Source organism: Falco peregrinus, chromosome 11 (genome assembly GCF_023634155.1).
Source record: "Falco peregrinus isolate bFalPer1 chromosome 11, bFalPer1.pri, whole genome shotgun sequence".
NCBI classification, from domain to species: domain Eukaryota; kingdom Metazoa; phylum Chordata; class Aves; order Falconiformes; family Falconidae; genus Falco; species Falco peregrinus.
The window spans coordinates 26,701,402-26,716,546 of NC_073731.1; the positions used below are offsets into that span (position 1 = coordinate 26,701,402).

General features: G+C 39.9%; 1 protein-coding gene and 1 long non-coding RNA gene across 4 annotated transcripts in view; one reads left to right on the forward strand and one right to left on the reverse strand.

Moving 5' to 3' along the window:
• The window catches only part of LOC114013399 (uncharacterized), a 42,129-nt gene extending 28,369 nt beyond the window's left edge, over window positions 1-13,760 (forward strand). The window contains exons 6-7 of the long non-coding RNA XR_003556328.2: window positions 11,803-12,036; window positions 13,625-13,760. This is a non-coding gene — a long non-coding RNA (uncharacterized LOC114013399). The remainder of the gene's footprint in view (window positions 1-11,802; window positions 12,037-13,624) is intronic.
• Window positions 1-15,145, reverse strand: part of SUSD4 (sushi domain containing 4) — a 74,399-nt gene that overhangs the window by 13,747 nt on the left and 45,507 nt on the right. For all 3 annotated transcript variants that reach the window (XM_055816380.1, XM_055816381.1, XM_055816382.1), the window contains 2 exons: window positions 9,701-9,880; window positions 5,988-6,176 (listed from right to left, as the gene is read on the reverse strand). In XM_055816380.1, the coding sequence (XP_055672355.1) occupies window positions 5,988-6,176; window positions 9,701-9,880 (369 nt within the window). The remainder of the gene's footprint in view (window positions 1-5,987; window positions 6,177-9,700; window positions 9,881-15,145) is intronic.

Below are 15,145 nucleotides of genomic sequence, written 5' to 3' on the forward strand. Positions count from 1 at the left end.
GACATAAAAGAAACAGATTACAAGTTGTTGTTCTGTTGCTTTCTTGAAAAACTATGAACAGTGGAGAAGGCATCTATTTCACTCACAGCCAAGACTGAAGATTTCTTCAATGCAAAAGAAGAGCAGTCACTTAGAAAGAGAATGGTATTTGTCTTCTTCAAACAATGTCTTCAACTTGGAGACTGTTTTCTAAGCCCCCCCATCTCATAACATCAGCTGTCAACCCCCCACTTCTGTGTTTCATTCTGTCTCAAAATCTGCCCTGGTTGTTTTTCTCTTGCACTTTGCAACACACCTGCTGGAGTTTAGAGACTGGCTGATTATTAAGCCATGTCCACAGAAGATGATTTGTCTGCCTAGTATTTCATGTCACCATGCTCTTTCTGAATTAAATAATTTTCCATGCCTCTTCAGCTGTGGGTAAAGGTGTACAGAAGAATTTCAGCATTCCCCAACAGGACAAAAATCTAGATATTCCAAATCACTATAAGCAGCTCCTTGAAGTGTTCAACTTCCACACTCATACAGGGTGGCTGGATGCGTATTGTTTCTGCAATCGTGGGTGATGAATGAATTAACCGTCTTCAGTGCAGAAAAATGCAAAATTACTGACTGATTTTTTTTTTTCTCTAAAGAAAACTATCTTTTTAAACTTCTTTATCACACTTGCTTTCTGCAACTTAATCACCCCCAGGGTGAAACACTATCAGCCTATTTCATCCTGTGGCCATCATGGTGTTTACACCGATGCAGAGGTGTTGCCCAAGTGAAGGTGCTTACAAATACTGTTGGCTGCTGCTATTTGAGCATTTACTGCTGGTTCTCATTCCTGAGTTGCAAGAAGTATTGCTGGAGGCAGTGAATATATTCTGAAATGCCACTCTAGTCAGAGCTATTAAAACCAAGGCTTTCAATGCCTCTTATGTTAACATTAACTCAGTTAACTTGGATTACCACTTTGGCAGTTGAGCAATATTTAATTTATTCTCCCTCTTGCCTGCAAGTTGAGTAGCTGTAAACACAGAACAGAATCCTGATACCTACCTCCCTTAATTTCTTAATACCACAGTGTTTCATAAATTGCTTGTATTGCTGCCCTCCGCTCCTTCTACAGGATTTTTATCTGTTGGAGACCTGCTGCATCAACAGTACCTTCCCGGAGGACACACATCACTCTGTCATGCTGGAATTTATCTAAAGCCTCCTCAGTGTCAACAAAGAATCACAGAGAGAAATCCATTCGTACCGACGGACAGCATCTCAGGCTTAGGATTGCTTACTTTATTGACCCCTGAACAAAAACTGATTGCAGGCTGACTTGTATCTTTTTTCTCAGTGTACTGCTGTATGTTCCATCAAGAATTTAAAATACTTGAAGGGCATAGTTTATCAAACATAGAGCTCGCTGTCAATCACCGTTTATGGCATTAGCAATTGTTATATAAGGATGAAGGTTTTTGAAGCTTTCCTTCAAAGCATCCTGTGTGTAATTGGTTAGAAAGTTTAGGCTACTTTGTTTTGAAATACTGAGCAGCTATGGCTTCTCACCTGTAATATCACCTTCCTCCAGTGCTCTTTCATGCTCTTAAATTTCTAGGTTCTGTGTCAGAATTATCAGACTCTCTCTGTTGAGTGTCTGTCCTTAGGTTTATGAGAAGAACCATTTTAAAGCTCTGTCCTGTATTCTTGCCTGTCTTTCCAGAATATTTTTTTAATTTGTAGCATACTTTGCTGGTTTTGGTTTTCATATGGATAACCCCCTTTTAGTCAGAAATTTCCTGGTGCTCCAGGTAGGGTTTTTCTTTTGGTTCCCTTGCACTTCTGGCTTTGTTGTGCAGTTTTCTTAGTTCCTTCCTTCCCTTTTTCTTCCATAGCTTCTATAATTTTCAGGATCCTGTCTGTAACTGGTGGTTGCTTAGCACTGTATCTTTTCACCTCCCCTCACAATGCAGTAGTTTTATATACCAGAGTTCTGAAATGTCTTCAGTTTTCTTCTATGTTTTCCCTCTTCGACTCATCAAATATCCCCTTTGAAGTTTGTTCCTCATGTTTGTTTCATTTTAATTTTGAACCTACCTACAAAAAGTTTAAATATATTTTATTTTACATTCCTTCAAGCTTAACCTCAGCTAGAGAACCTGTTGGTCCTAGCATGTCGAATTAAGTTTTGATATTGCAATATATCTGACTTCCTGCAGGACTAGCTTTTCTATTCAGCTGGGATGATGCTGAAACCAAACATTCCAGGTAACAGGATCATGTCTGTTGTTTGCACATTCAATCAACCTGTTTTCCCTTTTACTCTTAAATACAAAGCCAGGAATTCCCAATTACACTATCCATACAACTGCTTTATATTCTAGCATTAGCAGTATAATCAAATTCTTCCAGCCTCTCTCTTTGCCTGCTCTCCCTACCCCCCTACCCCCCAGTTCCTTATAAAAACTATTCTTTACATCTTCTTGGAAGTCTTCCAAAGGGCATGAAAGCTTAAAATACAGAGTCCAGATGGCAAGGTGTGTAATCATATGCAGATCACATTCCCAAAGTACTAATGGCCAGGGTTTTTCTTTTTAATTTCTCAAAATCCTGTGTAATGTCTTTATCAACCTTAAAGTATGCTATCATAAACGTTTCCTAGTTCTATACATTTCATTTCACGGAGTTCCATACTGGTATGTTTGTTCTCCTCCAATGTTTTTGAAAGCCATCTGATTTTACAGTTAATGTTTATACCCCCTGTGGTAATCTTCAATTTAAGGGATTTTTCCACCCATGCTTGGCATATCTGATTTTATAGAAGGCAATCATTAACTTACATCAACTCCTACAGACGGATGATTAACCCCAAATTGGTAATTTAAAAATTTTATAAATAAAGAGTTAACACTTTCCTTAGATTTTTGTATATCCTTGGAAGTGCCTAGTGAGTTTCTGTACAAAAGAAAGTTTAAAAAACTTCTGCATAATTATGGAATTCCACTAGAAAAAAGGATATTAAGAAAGTTAAAGATGTAAATCGAGGACTTAAAGGAGACAAAAATTCAGTGTTAAGATGCTTCATTTTATCCTCTAAACGACTGTAAAACTTTCTAGCACTGGTAAAACAACACTATTTCCTCTACCATCATTCTCAGATAAAGCTGAACCATTTCAACTGAAGCTTCCCAAATGATTCAGCTTGAGGCAGACACTCAAAAATCAATCTGAATGTTTTAAATTTGGCAAAGGTACAAGTATTTGAGAAGAGGATCACGTACCAGTAAATACTTGGCAAACTGAGCTAGAGGCATCCTTATTTGCCAGAGCTATAACAGCTTCCCTGATCAGATGCAAACAGCTGTTTCTGAGAAGCCGCTGCATAACTGCAGTGTTGGCTGCACTTCAGCACCAGGTAACACAATTTTTATCCACTGCTGGGACTAAAGCAACAGTGATGTTAATTATCAGAAAAATATTCCCTATCAGCAAAAATTAGTCTCTCGCCAGAGCTGGTGGAAGCTCTGTGCTTGGCAATATCGAGAATAAGACTGGACTGAGCATTAGAAAGCATGCTGTACGGTGGGAGCCGAGTGGTCCCCGGTGTAACTACTGATTTAAGTGGAGCTACCATCCCCTCATTCAGAATTCATCTGACCTAACAAAGTGGGGAAATATCACAAGATTGACATGTAGCATTAGTGTGGCTACACATTTAAGAAATTCCTCCTGTGAAGGCTTGAAGAGGAATGTATGTGAAAACAGGAAAGCTGTAAGCAGCATTGTTTATGGCAGAAAAGCTCTAATATGGCCTACTCTAGCTTCCTAACAACCATTTGCTTTTAATCATTACCATATTAAAATACAGAGCTGGAAATGTCATTAGACTGAACTTTGAATTGATCATGGAAATAAATAAATGCATGTAATTATTTTGTTATTTGCAGATTTCCTCTGTGAAAAATACTGCTTGGCGAGATTATACCTCACACGTAAAAGGAATGCTGAAAAATGAGCCTGACATAGGTATGCAAGGTGCAGAATAAAAAATACATAGGGAGGGAGTTTTGTCCACTAATTATGAGTAGTGGATTGTAACAAGATTCCTGGAGACCACCACTCCTTGCGTAAATCACTTGAACAAACATTTTCAAACGAGGGCATCTCAAGTTAATTTACCCTATCTGGATTTAATTTTGAAGCTCGCTGAGTACCAGCTGAGGCATCCCTACAACAGAGTTCACAGGAGGTGCTGTCAGGGGTGACCTTTCAGTGATGCTGCGCTCTCTTCTGCCGCAACAGAAGCAGGGACAGCCCCAAAGCTGAGGAGAACCTGCTCCTGCAAGCGTTATGCTCTAGACTTCAGTCTCCTGTGGTTCATTCCACACATGCACAGATGGGACGCCAACACAAAATCACCCTGGAAAGTTTTAACATTTCAGGAGAGCAATAAGAAAGGGCTTAGAAGGGAGGCTGGATCTAAATCAAAACTCAGGATGCCTCCCAGAGGGCCTTGACCTAGTGTCTGGCACACACTGATCTCCCCATCACAGATCATCATAGTTGACTGGGGATGGTAACTTTCTATGTGTTATTTCAAATGTAAAACTGTCAGGGCAGCAGTTCTTATCTCGTGTTGTACATCACCAAGAAAAAAGACCCTCTTCGTGACTTTATAAAACAAGCAATAAGCGATGAGCACATGAGTTTTCTTGGGTATTCTGATAGGAGCTGGAATGCTCACCTGTGTTAAGTGAGGGCAAGACACATTTTTTTTTGCTTCATACACTTGAGTTTCTGTATTTTAATGCTCTTAACTTCCTAACTGGAGAATTGTCATTTTTATTAAAACAGTCACACTGTTTGGATTAAGCCTAACAGGGCCCTTCTGATTTTTAATGTATTTTCCATGCTATAAACAACAACAACCAGACCTTCCAAAAATGGCTTACACAGAGCTGATTTGCAATTAATCTTTTATGGTGTGCTAAATAAAAAAAAATAAAAATCATCTTGCTATGTCATTCCAAAATTGCAAAGACAAATTTGGAACTTGAATTGTCAGTTAAAAATAAGGATAATTTTATTATTTTTGTGCAGTATATCACTTTGTTGATGTTGTTGGCAAATTTTTGCACTTCCAGAATGCTTAGCGTTTAGCTCAGTAGCTTTTCTACATATAGATAGCTTTCTTACAGGCTTGAAATAGAGCAAAAATGTAGTCCTTTTAGGGGAATGAAATACAGAGGATGTATTTGGATTCTGATGACTTCCTAGGATGTTTCATTCAACATGCAGTATGAAGATGGCGGAAGGTTTTGACAGTATGGAGCAATCCATTTGGTATCTTTGTTTTAAATGCATGGGATGCAAATATACATGCACTACTATATCCTCCATTCCAGCACTGCAGTTATAGTCACAGATTATTCCTTTTGGCTTGGTACAATTTACCTCTGTTCTGCACTGGTTTTTATGTTCCTAATCGATAACTTAAGAGCTCTGCCGTTGCAAATCCTTTTTTAAGGTTAACTACTAAGAGAGACAACAAATATTCAAGCATTCAGCATCATGAACACTGAATAATGTTTGCAGCTAGCACAGCCCAGACTAAGAGTTTCTATGGAGTATTTTTTAGTTTATCATCGAACTCTATCCATACCTGTAGAAACTCTGACCATCTGCAAATGAATGTAAATTCTGTAAATTCCTCAGTATTTCTGTTAGAAAAGCTGCAAAGAATTCACATTTTAAGGGCAAAGCAATCATCACGAAGAGCTTCCCCTCTTGCACTTTGGACACTGAGAGAGCAAGTTATTGGTTAGGGAACACCAAGAGCTAATGGTGCAGTGAACCACAACTGGTTGCACTCAACAAAAACCAGACAGGCTCAGCGTGGCCTGTGGAAACATTACATACAGCAGAACCACGGTCATAGCCCTGAGTGAAAATCGTATAAAGCATGCTGCTTTTGCAAAATTGAAAGATAAACAAAAGAAGACATTTACCTTCCACATCAAGGCACCTAGGTGGGCTATCTGACCAGATAAGGTTATACATGCACTCAAGGAGCTCTGCCCCTTCTAGTTTATATCCAGGAAAGCACTGATAGTACACCACTGTTCCTACAGGGAAGGAGGACTCGAACTCAGATATGTTAATGTAACTATGAGGAAGAACCAATGGCCTCAGGCAACCTGCAAATTAAGAAGAGGAAGGTATCTTTTAATATAAGGTGCTTATCTCAGTCATCTTCACACATCTCAGTTATAATTCCTAAATTGAGGAGTGCGATATTTTTCATCTTCTCTGCTATGAATGGCATGTCTGCATGATCTCCCTTGGATCCGTATGCCTCATTACCCTGTTTCAAACCCTTTTATTGTTTAGCCCACATGCTTCACTAGCGTGGGATTCACCCTCAGCAAATTCAGGAAAGGTTTTCTGAAAATGACGGTATTCTGTTTCACAAACATTCATTGGTTTAGCAGATGGCAATTTCTTTTTGAGGTAGAATCTTTAATAAATAAAGGTTGTCATTTAGATAAACTATGATTTTTATTCCTCCTCTTAAAACTGACAGGCATGTAAACCATATTTAATATTAAAACTGCTCCTGTGATAAAGTGCACGCAACTATAAAAGATTTGCAGACAGAATTAATGATTTTGAAATTCCAGTTTGAGAAAGTCTAAGGGGCCATGACTTCCTATGAGCAGTCCCATGATAAACACTGAACAAGGTCTCAGATTAGGTTATCAAAAATTTAAGGTACCTGTTATCACCAGAAATTGTAAATGTAGTCAGACTACGTTCTACTTGTGGAATTACTTCTGAGGGATTTGTACCATGGATGGTACTGAGCAGTGACAGTTAAATGGTCACCAACCACATTTGGTGCAAGAAAGAGCAGTGAATTTAATTGATGACACGACTTTATAACATCATTCACATTCAGAGTCTGTTTTGGGCTGGTATTTAGATAACGGTTTATACCAGAGAAAAAAAGTATTCCTCATGGCCTTAGAAACGACCCTCTGGGTAATACTTAATACTGTTGATTTTTTAAATTTGCAATAATGTGGAGGAAAGATGATTTGTAATCAGGGAATGAAAAATAATATTATAAAGTTATGAGACTGACAGGAACTGCATTATGGCAATCCCTAAATAGGTCTCTTGCCACTACTAGGAATTTGTGAAGGATGTTCATAGGACTCTCATAATTTGAAGCCTGAGGGGGAAACTAAAATCAGTCTGAGACCTTCTTGTAAGACACTGGCATCTAAAAGAAAAAGTCTCGGCAGCACTTCAAGTGGTTATTTCCTTGCAATGGTCTTTTGAGGCAGAGGGACAAAAGCAAAAGAACAGAACAGAAAAAGCCTGAAAGCTTTTTTTACAGCACACTGTACTACCAGAGCAATGGTTTTGATAGCTTTTTTACTAGCTGGTTATCTCCCTGCTCAAAGAAAGCTTCAGGCATCCTATCCACTGGCTACTGCTCATACCCCTGATCGAGTATGCCCCACACATAACACGCCAGTTCCTGCAAGCTGAGCAGCCCGCTGAGCAGAGCGATATAAGCAGCCCCCAGTGGGACAGAAACAGCACAGACGGCCTGAGCCAGACCAAGCTTACTCTTCTCTGAACTGTATCAGGGAAAATTTTGTCCTGCTGACTTAACATTTTAATGCTTGTTTGATGCCTCGCAATGCAGGAACAAGATTTACTTGAATTTGTATGAAAGCCAAGTTTCTGTGAAAATTCCTAGGTCTCCAGACTTCTCGAGCTGCTTGAAAACTTCATTTTGACTTTTTTTTTTTTGCTAAGTAATTCACATAATTTCAGAGCAGTAATTATCATTATTATCTCGTGGCAAAAATAGTTTGAGGCTGGATTCTTATATGCTCCACATTCCTTTCACACTGCTCCGGCAGAAAAAAAGGCATCTTAGTGTCATGAGACTCCCCTGCCTGTTGTAATCAAAGGGCCATAGAAATGTCACTGACAGCCTACCTAGTGCAAGTAGACAAGGGGCTTTGATATTATTAGCACCTGATGTAGCAAAAAGAAAATTCGGGAGACAATTTTAGAATTTGGCAAAATATGGCAGATACTTGAATGCGAATTGCCTAGCACTTGGCTCTTGTACAATTGATCTCTCAACTTCTGTCAGCACTGCTTTTATTTTGAAAGGCAGTTAATGTCAAATATTGAGTAGCAGCAACTGATTGTGTTTGATAGTATAAATACAGCAACAGAAGACAGTAACAAGTGAAGGGGTACTTTTGCTTACCCAGTTAATACTGGCTGTCACAAAATTTCCACCCGGATCTTTGGCAAATACAGTACCTGCAAATCCGTCTTTTGAGTATTCATCTTATGTAACTGTGACAGTCTTAATCCACCCCAGATGTGAGCAGCAGCCACTCTCAAAAATGGGCTGTATACTTTATACTACCACACATGATGCCATCGCTGAGAAGATACCCCAAAACTACTGTCCACTCTTTTACGGGTTTGTGAAAACTCCCCTTTCCTGTCAGCCCTATTCAGATACAATGTGTGCATTTAAAACACTGAGCTACTCGCGTAACGTGCCTAAATTTCTACATGTCTGTGCTATAGTCTAAGACGAGACCTTGGGGGACAGTTTGACATGCCCCAAACCAAGGGTCCTAACTGCTGAGACCCATGTAAACTAAGCTTCTGTAACTTTTGACTGTGGCACCCATCAATCTCATCACTTTACAGCAGAAATGCCAAGCCCTGACGTTTGTGTCTCACCCTGCCACTGTCACTCCTGAGAAGCGTCCCAGCTCCCCTGCCTGCCTGCCTCAACTCTACAAATCGATGTGACAGTGTAATTAAGTGCCTACAGAGAACTGTCAGCTTTAGGAGACAAGAGATAGGTTTGAGGAAAGTTAATACTAATCCAGTCTTCCCCTTAGCACAGACAGTTAAAATCTCTTGATGCTGTTCAGCTGGTCAAGCTTGTTACCAAGACCTGAACTGGTTAAAACCAAGTCAATGGTACTAACATGTGTGTGTTAGAAAGGTAAAGGTAATAGCAGCCCAGGGTTATTGAATTTCCATTTACTAAAGCTGGCTTGCTCCCAACCATTTCTCGCAGCCTAAGTGAACCTGGGACCCCACACTACTCGTACTACTAGTTCTATGGCTAATGGATTTTCTGGCCAAAATCATTCCTACGCACGCCTTGAATTTTCAGTCAATACCTACTGGTTTAATGGCCTGTGAACCTGATCAACAACTCTCTGACAGAGTAACAGTACGCCCCTTCTCTACCCCTGCCTGCTGCACAAGGCAAAGAAGGGGAAACTGCAGTTAGAAGCTTAAATCTTTCCAGAAATAATTGGTGCAAAAATGTCAGTTGCCCATCAGAACCTCTGCTGAACTTCTGACTGATTTAACCCTGATTTTTTAAAAAGTGCAATGTATCTGTCAGATTTTAGACTAGCAAACAAAAACCAATATTTAAAGTACTATTTTAAGGATGGGTATGTTCAGAAGTGGCACCTGTTTTCCTGCAGGGAGCAATGGGGAAGAGAATCAAAAAAATCTTAGCAGCAGCACTATTCAAATACTGTACAGTGAAGTTTATCAGATCACTGACACCCTTACAACTGTAGAAAAAAGTATTGGCAAACTATCACAAGGTTGCATGAGCTATAAAACAGGATGTGCTGTTGTACTAAACCTTGACAAATGGGCAGATTATCCCATGTTCCATCGTCTTGACATATTGAAACCATGTTGTCTAAGTCAGGGTAACGGATCTGGAATCCTTCATGACAGCTGATTATTAACTTATCTCCAGTCCTGTATGTCTTGTTATGAATCTCTGCATCTTCAACATGTGGAACAAGGCAATCTGTGACTTCATGAAAAAAAAAATAGTAACTTAATTAAAAAAACATAGCTAGCTATTCAATAATCAAGCTCTTAAGCAAAAGTTATCAGTTAATGTAAGTGCTCTGCTCAAACCATTTGGAAAATACATGCATTTCAGTAAATAATAATAATAATAATAATAATAATAATAATAATAATAATAATGATGATGTCCTTTCCCTAGTTAACCATTGGTTTCAAAGTCTACAGCACTGCAGTAGAAGCTGACATTCTACAGTAATGGATCATTCACCCAGACTTTTTTGAACAAACAAAATTAAGAGCATTTAGGAAGACACTTTTTAATTTTGTCCTTCCATTCATCATGTATGCAAATTACACTGCACAGTCTGACTATCCCAAAGTCCCATGTGAAGGCAGACTCTTTGACAGCACTAAGGACAGGACGAAAGAGAAGATAAAATACAGACATGGCATGAGGAACACAGAAAAACTGCGCTTTTAGCAGAGAGACAGATGAATATCAGGTACATTTACAAGGATTTATCCAGCTCCATTCCACAGAGTTCATTACGTGCATGCCTTCACTTTAATCTTCATTGATCCCGTTTTAAATCAGATCATTTTATGTGCCTGAATTCATATGCCTTTAGAGGCTGTGATTTTTAAGGCCTTCAGCAGCATCTCAAGTGCTGTAGAAGACTCAACAAGGGAAACAACTGCAAACCTCTAGCGATATACACGCATGGGCTCTATAACCTGTCTGCGATACCTGTACCGGGCAGCTTTACATCTCACTGTTCACACCAGCACCAAAGACACCAAAATATGAAATAAAACCCAGAGGACTACAAAATGAAAGATGTTGTGGAAAGTGGAAGGAAAGGGTGAGGCAGGGTAAAAATCCCTCTGCTAACACTGAATAATTAAGAGACAAGCCAAGAAGATATGAAGGAATAGTACAGGTGACTCAAAGTTCATCCTCCTCATAGATGCAAAGTGAGATTAAACAGAAGAGAGGTAAACATTAAATACTACGAAAATATAATCAAAATTATCTGTTAGTTGGCCAGCGGTGAATCCATGACAGAGAAGGTGATAAAAGTTTCCAGGCATCAAAACCCACAAAGTATTTCAAATAAAAGCAAGACAGTTAAAATATTATAAGCCTGTTTGATGCTGGATTTTTTTACAACACTTCTACCACAAGAGACAATTATCTTCACTTAGGAATGCAATATTTATAAACAAAGAAGTTGTTTCAGAAGTACCTTGAGACTTGCATAAAAAAGAAAGATTCTGCCATTTCCATGGGTAATTCTTGCTAAAGAGTAAGAGGCAGCTCTAAATTTGTATTTAACCATTAATTGTGAGCATGCATAAAGTAAAGCGGAGCAACAGCTTCCTTGTTTGCTTAGAAGTGCAACCAGAGGCAAGATAAACTGTCATTTAGCATAGCACACACCAACTACTAAATACCAGCGTATTTCGTAATGTATTTATTTATGCAAACTAGGGGTTCTATTCTTCTGAGACTCCATCACTAAATTTTACTAATATGAAGTGTAAGAGTGTTGCTTCCCCAGTTAAAACATATTTTCCTCTGTACCTTCCCATTATAGGGGTGTTTTCCAAAATACATTGTATTTAGCTAGTTTTGATATGGGGCCTCCTGGACATACTATAAGTAACAAAATTTCCTATTTCTCTTGTTACTTTTAGCTCCTTGGCTGCTGCTGCAGGTACGTTCTGCAGCCTGGAATAGGAAGGGCTGGCAGTCTGCCAGATGGTCTGAGAAACTGCAGCAAGGAGTTTTATTAGAATTTATTCATTTAGAAATGCCCAAGTCTGGGAGGATGCCTACCCTAACAGAGGGTTATAAAACGCACTGCGATGAGGGCGCAGGCATCACCTTCAAAGACTGAATAATTTTCTCTCCCTGGCAAGTTCATCAGCAGAGGAGATGGCAGAGGATGCCCCACAAGAAACGCCTGACGCTAAGCCTTTGAATGCTGTCACAAAGAGGCCACCCTGAGCACCTCCAAGAATGGGATGAGGTAGATGGGGATCCTGCTCCGCAGCCACGCAGGAAGAGGTCAGAGATGGATGCCAAAAGATAACGTCAATGAGCAGCTCACTCTCTCGGCGTAACAGCTGTCTGTTGCGATACAAATAAAAAAGGTGTGTATACATACCACACAGTAAGATATGAGATTTCACTTTCAAAGTGAGGGAAATTGATTCTGTAACAATGAGCTATTACAGCAACTTCATCCCCATTATTCCAAGTAACAGCTATAGATAGAATCATTTTAATCAGCTAGATGTTGGCAGAGAACAGTGGTAAGTTGCTCGCTGTACCATCCTTTGCCCGTGACATCCTGGCTGACTTTGATAACAGGCCTATTACAAGCCCCAGCTAAATGCGAGACCAATGGACCACGGTATTACAGCTCTTTTTCCTGATGCCTTGTGAGCAAATGCTTTCCCCCTGGCTGAATTTGTGTTGTTTAGCACTTAGGCGTAAATTGCAGTACCCGACGCTCTGCAAACAGCTGGGTTAGCTGGCACAAATTCTGCTTGGAAAAGCTGAGAGTAAGTGACTGGATTTTAAAATGTCCTGTCCTAGAAAATAAACTGCTTTATTCTAAGTACTTTTCAGCAAATCTGTGAAAGCTGCTAAACCATTTAAGGGACTACTCGGTCTTTAGCCAGCATTGAAGAGCAACGGCTATGACTTAACACTCCTTTCTGGCAATTTTATGTGATCTGCTTATATTCACCGTTTGAATATTAAAATGGGTCAGCCAAAAGAACATTAGGAACATATTTCTTATCTTGCAGTGGCACAAAGAGGTGGGGTGCGGCCGGCAGGCCTGACAGCCTGCCAAGTGCAAGGGCTCATCTTGACCTAACTTTCATGAAGAATGCAGCTTTGTACATTAGGGGTTCTTGGCTTTGGCAAACCAAGTGTGTCCCCCATCACAGGAAGATTGGTCTGAAGAGTAAAATTTGTTAAACACTATAGTTGTAGTGTTTTTGTTTATGCACAAACCATGCATCATCTCTCAGACCCGTTTCTTCCAGCCCATGGGGAAGGAAGACCACCTTCCTTCCTCCCGAGAGAACCTGGACCATAAAGGACTCAGAAGGCAGGCATGACCTGGGCACTATGGAGATAGCCACACCACCCATGGGTACCAGCTGGCTTGGTGTGGCTTGTTCTGTTGCAGGTGAACTCTTACCCTCCAAAAATTGTCCCTGGTCCATACTAATCCAGAAGGTGCTCACAGGAATTGTGTGGGGAATACTACTTGACGTTGGCCAAAACCATGTCAGGGACCTTTCTAACACTGCAATGTTGAGGAACAGTTGAGGAACAGTGTGCTGGCCTGTGCCCTGGCACTGTTCTGCTTACTAGTCCGTATGTAAATTCAAATGCATAGGTCCAGTGCTCCTATCTCACTGTGGAGCAGGCTCTGAATTAGCCTTGACGACATCTAGCCATGACACTGACAGGCTGGAATGGAGAGGAATAGGGAGAAAGGATGAAAGGAACATCATGAAGAATGGGTTGAATGCAGGGACAGCTCATCTGGACCCTGCACTCTTCAAAGTAAACATTTAAGATCAGTATTCTCTTGCTTTTTACTAGCATTAAATCCATAGTACTGTGTTAGTAGGATAGTTCTGTGGATGATAAACACAGTATTTCAGTGCATACTGCATAACACTTTCTCTTTATTGTCCTTGCTTGTATTAACAACAGTGCACTGAGACTTCACCCAAGATCTGCGGCCATCGTGTGAGGCACAGGTTACAAACATCATACAAATAGTGCTTGTAAGCAGGCTTAAGAATTGGCAAACACTGGACAAGACAGGTAAGAGATGGAGAAATACAAATATTTCAGTCATCTCGCAGATCCAGGGACAAAGGTGAAGAGAAATAAATGCTAAATGTCACACAAAAACACTGTAGCCAAACTATACTGGCACACTCCTTTCACTGCAGGTTTATCATCCCCGTCAGTGGGAGAATGAGGCACTGAGGACATCTCGAAAGCATCTGCCTGCAGATGCACTGGGAGAGAAGGGCACAGCTCTTCGCTTGGTTGCCATCTCCATGTGGACTGTAAATTTAGATTCAATCTCATAGGAAAAGAGGTAGCATTTGTTCCAAGTAGGGCAAAGTCTCAGCAGCCACATTATCACAGTGGGAGAAGATTAGATTAAAGTGTGAACAACATGACATATTGTTCTTAAACAGTAAATACAAAATTCCTTCCTTAGAGCTTTGGTATTTATGTGCATAACTGCATTAGAATTGATGGAAGTTACAGTCAGAACATGCTGTAGATCAACATGAGAACATAACTCGAAGCACACAGATTTTTGACAGGGCATTTATTGGGCACCTAGTCATGCAACTTCATTCTCGTACTGACATTTAAAATCTCCTGCCTCTTAACGAGAAATGACAGACCTATAAAATTCAATTGATTGGATGAAGAGCTCCAGGCAAATGTATTAGTTTTAAAATCAATTACATTCTGAAACAGGTTGCTTTACTTCCTTTGGTAAACAGCATTCATTTGTGATCAAAGATTCTTCTAGTATACATGTAATGACAATTAAACGTACACAATGTATAGACATAAAATTGTAGGTAACCGTCCTTAGTTGAACCCAAACTCTTGAGATTAACTGAAAATTAACTCCAAAGGATTGAGTGTTTTTACTGTTCAAGCTCAGCTGGCAGTATCTGACATTTACACATACTGGGATGAGAGGCGTGGATAGCATACCACAGCACACATGGCAGGCAGCCACTGTCTCAAATGGGTAAATGCAATATAAAGTTTAGTTCGCCTTGTGATAGCTAATGATGAATGGTAAAACATTAACTTCTTACTTCTCCAGTAGGCGCTACAAATTTCAAACTTCTTTTTATATATCATTACAGAATTTTTGCAATGAGGACTTTTATGTATGTCATTAGACAGCAGAGAATTACAAATCCTGTTGTAATTCCTCCTTTACTGTTCTGCAGATATGCCACATTCCGACACTGCCCAGCTCCCTATGTCGCCCTTCTCTGATGATTCTGCTCCCAGTACACAAAAGGATCACTCCAAAAAGCACTTGAGCAAATGCATAGGTCTCATGGGTTGCCACTGAACCTTTGCTTCTTATTTTGTCTGAATCAGCGGCTGTATTGTGCATTGGAAAGAAGAATTAATTCTGTCATCTATTTTTTTTCCCTACTGCTAAACCATAAGATTGTTTTA